The 6,000-nt window shown below is 30.5% G+C and overlaps 1 protein-coding gene across 1 annotated transcript in view; it reads left to right on the top strand.

Moving 5' to 3' along the window:
- Window positions 1-6,000, top strand: part of LOC139495905 (alpha-N-acetylglucosaminidase-like) — a 41,959-nt gene that overhangs the window by 30,256 nt on the left and 5,703 nt on the right. The window contains 1 exon segment of the mRNA XM_071284317.1: window positions 1,196-1,239. Within this exon segment, the coding sequence (XP_071140418.1) occupies window positions 1,196-1,239 (44 nt within the window).

Raw genomic sequence — 6,000 nt, 5'->3', positions numbered from 1 at the left:
ACTGACACATCATGTTAAAAGAGTTATTCTTTAATTATTGTCAGTTAATTATGATTTTCATTTCATTTGGTCTTTTTTTTTTATTTAAACAATAATCATGATAATGACTAAAAACATAACATAGCATTATAAAACTAATAGACTGGGACTTGCAAGTTTAGTACATAATGAATGTCTTTGATTAATAAGTACTGTATTTCAAAAAGTTTAAAAAGGAAAAATCTTTATACATGTAGTACTAATTTGAAGCAACCTGCATATATATTCCCATAAAGGACTTAAAATTGTAATATATTTCAAAATCTGACACAAAAATGAACATAATGAAATAGAAATGATATAACTTACAAATAATTAACCACAGCCACACTGGTTTTATCAGATTTCAACAATGTTATTTTCTTCAAATAGCACAATGTAGGACTTAACATTTTTCATATCCATCTCCCTCCAATTATTGCATGCTTTTCATGAATTTGAATTTACAGGAAGTACATGACTGGGCATGTCATTTTGAAAAAGCTCATATGAGCAATGATGTAGGTTAGTTTTAAATGGTTAGAAGAATGGAAAAACTTTTCAAGGTACAAAACTAACATAAGACTAACATGGATGATAAAAGCTCACCTGAGGTTTGAATTGCACACGTGAGCATTATGTTAGATTTTTGTGGGCACATATGAACTACCAAACTGCACATATGAGCAACCTGATTTGCATACAATTCTTACTTGCATCTCATGTGCTTCACATGTGAAACTTATGTGCTTTTGTTAGCAATTTCTGTACGGGTAATGGTACATCAATTTTAGTTAACTTCTCTTCAAAAATCTTTTCCTCTGAAACTAATGGACAAATTTGAAAGAAACTTGATGATAGTTTGAAAGAAATGAGTCTGATGATCATGGCTGCCAACTGTTATGGCCAACATGGCTAAAAATAAAACATAAGGGTAAAATTCAAGTTTCATCTTGTATCTTAACAACTTCTTTTATGGGTACAATTTTTTTGAAGAATTGAGGAAAAAAGTATTTTCAAGGATATTGCATTCTCTGGTTTTGCCAAAGTCTGCAGAAAATATATTTTACATAGAATATTGAAAAAGTTTTCTACGCAGTGTAAATGAAATCCACAAAAATTGGTATCCCATGAATGATATGTATTCGTTATTAATAACAAATTGAATTCTTTTCAGGTATTAGATTATGGTCGTAAGCAATGGTCTGGTTTGTTGAAAGGGTAAGATTCTATTAATTTGATTATTGTCATGACTTAGTATTATTTTAATATCTGTCATTTTACCAGATCACAGTCAAATACAAGTCTTCTTTCGTGTTGTTGCAAACATGCAACATGAAAGAAAAGCCAAATATTTCAGCCTGAATAAGTGGAGTTTAACAATGGTTTAAAAATTGCACAAAAACAACCACTTTGTAACGGTTATGCAATTTCTCCTCATTAAGGGAGATAGCAATGAAATAATTAGACTTAGATATTCTTAATTGATGGAGATTGTTTCATCCTTATTGGCTATTTTGTGATGATCAGGGTTTTTTTGGTGGAGGAAGATGGAGTGCTTGCAGAGAACCGCTGAACTTTAGCAGGAAAACTAGTCAATTAACCCTCTTCTTTGGATACTTGTGGTAAATTAGGAACCAGTACAGCAACAGACAGACATATATGTCATATCTTGTACAAAAAAATACCCCAAAAAGCTAAATCTTAAACTGTAAAAAAATTGTAACTAATAAATGTATTAAATATACTTTATTGCATCTAATAATTATAAAGCACTATTACAATAATTTGATTTTTACAATAAGAACATAAAATTGGTGAAGCACTAAAATACAAAACACATTTATATTGTTAGAAATCTTATGTACAGTGCTAAAAATGGAGTACATGTTATTGTTCATTATGTTTATAACAACAATACAAATAACACAATGAATTTGGAAGAGTTAATTAGAGTCATTCACCAATTAATAATCTCTAGGATAGTATTCTGTGTCATGATAGTTGATATAGCTATCTTGATAATGATGGTAGTGGATGTCATATTTTAGGTGATAAGCATCTAGCTGTTCATATTGGATAGCATCTTTAAGGTCAATATCTACTTGATGGTCATCATAGTGGCAGTAACTGATATGTTGGTGATCATAGCTTATGGCATGTGTCTGCTGGTAGATAATATAGCTGTTGTCTTGTTGCTGGTGATAATTATCATGGCTTATATCATCTTGGTGGTTGTAGTTATAATGGCTGATAAGATCTTGTTGGTGATAGTCATCATGGCTGATGTCATTTTGGTGGTAGTGTAACGATACTTTGTATTGATCAGGTGTCTGTTGTATCATCATGGTAGGAATCTGAACACCATTGATGTTCTCTAGACAACTCCAGAAGTATACAGGTAGTAAATAAAAGTAGTCTGTAGTACTTGTGCTGTCATAGTCAGCACCAGGTCTATATACAAGTGTTACTTGTTGTTCTGTACATGATTCTTCATTGTAGACTGTTAGATGTAGACCTCTGGGCAAGGAATCAAGGTACACATTGAAGTCATTTGGTAGATTGCCATCATTAAATGCCATGATGTGAACTGTTGTATATATCTTAGTAATGTTTTGTTATTGTTTTAGACCGACATTTATACAACTTCAAATCATAAAGCCATTTGAGTTAACAATCTCATTGGTTCAAAATATGCAATGTGTAAGCAATCATGTTTAACAGAAAGAATCATAGTGATTGGACATTTCAAAACAAGCAATGATTTCATTGGACAAAATTAACTTATGTTTTGTTTACAAAATAAGCACTTCTACACATGACCAGGAATTTGTTATTTCATTTGCTAATGGAAATATTTATGTTTTGATAGTGCATCATGTGATCACAGCTATTTGATTATACATTTGTATTGTTAAATAAACACCCTGGTGTTCCGTTTGGTTTTGAGCTATATGTATACAAATGGCTTCTCCAAGCTTCAGAGCAATTAAATGTTTGATGTGGTAGTTGTAGCTTGTGTTTCTTTGTTCTCTTGTCTTTAATCATGCTTTTTGGTGATCCAATGCATTGTGATATACAAGCTAACAATTGGCAGACTAATATGGGTCTGGCTTCAAATTCTTTGTACAAAACAAGCTTAAAATAATGATAGCTTGCAACCCTTTGATTATTTATAACTGCTTAATAATTTGGGTATTAGACTAATTTAAATTCTTTTTTTCTTTCTTAAAGTGAATCTTTAAGCAGGAAAAACCCAAATAGAAATAGATTTTTCTTCATTAGCACTAATAAAATATATACTGGTACTAACATTTATATTTATTATATTGCTATGGTACTAATCTTTAAGATTATAGAAATTGGACGCTATTTAAAAATAATTTAAGCTGGCACAATATCAAGTGCATAAAATCTTACTTATCAGTCAGTATCATTGTTTTTGCATATTTGTAATATAAATGTTGTTTCTTATTTTGAACAGTTTTGAACTTCCTTTTATGAAAAGCAAATTAAATCTATTCTCTTCATGGATTTTATACTTTGGAACATTTTATCTATATCTGCCTACATGTATTTGTCTATAGATGATAATTTGACATTGTATCAACTGATCAGAAAGGTGAATAAAATGTTGGAATATGTTAATGAGACAGCACTACAATAACACATTACAGACATTTAAAGACAAAAAAATATTTCTGTTCTAAAATATTTCAATGAATTATGTAAATAGCCTAAATAGTGTTGTTGTCTATTCGTTTGATGTGTTTTATTATTTGATTTTGCCATTTGATTAGGAACTTTCCATTCTGAATTTTCCTTGGAGTTCAGTATTTTTGTGATTTCACTTTTTATAACTCACTTTACTAGAATGTTTATATATTACATTACACTACAGGGATGACAAGTAAGATGCTGTGTTATTAAAAAGAATTTAATTTTTATTTTTTTCTTGTATCTTATCTTATTTCTGTTGAACAGTGATACATGTTCAAAGAGACCACTATATCACAGTAGAATCAGATTAAACACTTAATTTTTAAAAGTTTTGCCAAGTGTTTACTATACCTTCTACTCTGAAGCAACTATTTCACAAACAAAAAAAATTATAAGAAAAAAATTGTTAGTTATGAAGATTGCAGTATAACATACAATCAATATTCACTGTTCTTAAACGACTGTGGGAAACTTAAGTTACCCACAGCTCAAGATTAAGTTACCCACAGCTCAAGATGGCGGAGTCTAAGCTCGTTGATATTTAATTCATACAAGATGTACCTTTTGTGACATTTTCATGCAGAATGTAAATATTTATAGGATTATTGAATAAAGAAATAACTAACAATTACCATAAGTTTTTTAATTTAGAGTTCAATAAAGCGCGAGGCCAACTTTAAAAAAAGCTTAAGATGTATGTTACTTTTTAATGGAAACCAAGCAGAATAACCATAACTTTATTTTCAGATGTGGGTAACTTTTGATTTAAAATTTTAAAAATAATAATTTCAACAAATAGAAGACAATTAATATCATAAAACCCCTTATTTGTAACCTTCACAGCCGTTTATACTGCTCATTCACCACCAAATGTGATTTTATTAACTTATTTACTTACACAACAGAAGTTTTATGTGGGGTTTGCGGTACTCGATCCTGGTTATGGTTTGAACTTTTATTAACTGATGTGCGTCTTATTGATGTTTTCACTTCGGACCATGGCTTTGTCATACTCTTTAAATTTTTTAGTTTAATTATCTGTTTGTGGTTTATTTTCACCTCTGTTTCTTTTTATGTGTATTTTTGATGAATACTCTTTGACGCGGCTCGGTATTTATACATTCCACCAGTTAGTTATAGTGTTATGGTTTTTTGAATACGTTTCCTAATATGTTTTTTTTTTTTTTCTCTCTTTGTATGTTATGAGGGTTTGTTAAACTATTAAATTACCCTGTTATCTGAGTAATTTATATTTTCATACACTATTTCTAATTGTTACATTATGTTGATTGTTCTATTCCTTTTATGTCACTGAATTTTAACTATTAACTATTGTGTCTTTTAGTTTAGTTTAATTTAATCGGAAATTTAATGCAACTTGCATAACAAGTGAAATATGCAGCTAGCTGTAAAACTAGGTTTATCCATTTTTACAAAATGTCCAATCGAATCGTAATGTCGTTGGACTTAGAATTAAGTGATCGTTTTTAAATCAATGGAAATGAATGTCTTTTGAATATAATCATTTTTTGGCTGAACCTTTGATAATTGTCATGTGATTGGGCAATTTTGGTTCCCCCTGCCCCCCCCCCCCCCCCCCCTCTAATTTTTTTTTTTAAATCCTGGATTCACGCATGATCTTCTCTTTTCCTTGCTGGCAGAAAATCAGTTAGTGCATACACCCCACATGCATGTGCAAAAAATACTTGTGTAGTCTACTTGTTCAAAAATAAAAATCAACAATGATGTTTCAACAGTTTATCTGCAATGATCAGAAACCACCGTCCAAACTGGGCGATTTGGGTACCCCTACGTTATGAAAAATCAGAGCAGAGTTTAACGGATTTATCGTTATTTTTTTTCATATTATTCCCAATTTTGTCTTCCATCGATACAATGAATTATATCATACTAGAAATCTACTTCATTTCTGATTATAAATGTATTCGATGCAATCTCTATCATAAGTTAAACATTACATCCACATATGTCTATTCTTTGAAAGTTATGGACATCCCTATTGGTATAATGAAAAAAGTTACAGACAAGTTGTGTTGAAGTTACGGACAGCCTAAGTGTTTTTTTCAAATCGTGCTGTGATCGTTTATTTTGTAGAATTTAATCACCTGTTTAGTTTAGGGGTTTCCCTAAACGATTAATACAACTTTTTAATTCACTGGTTTAATTGATGCATCCATGGTATTATTATTCTTTAGAAAAGAAGTCCCTAATCGACACAAGGCGGCTCCATCTTGGGCTGTT

This window comes from Mytilus edulis, chromosome 1 (genome assembly GCF_963676685.1).
Source record: "Mytilus edulis chromosome 1, xbMytEdul2.2, whole genome shotgun sequence".
NCBI classification, from domain to species: domain Eukaryota; kingdom Metazoa; phylum Mollusca; class Bivalvia; order Mytilida; family Mytilidae; genus Mytilus; species Mytilus edulis.
Note: the sequence above shows the minus strand (reverse complement) of the source record. Positions and strands in the feature narration are given on the sequence as shown.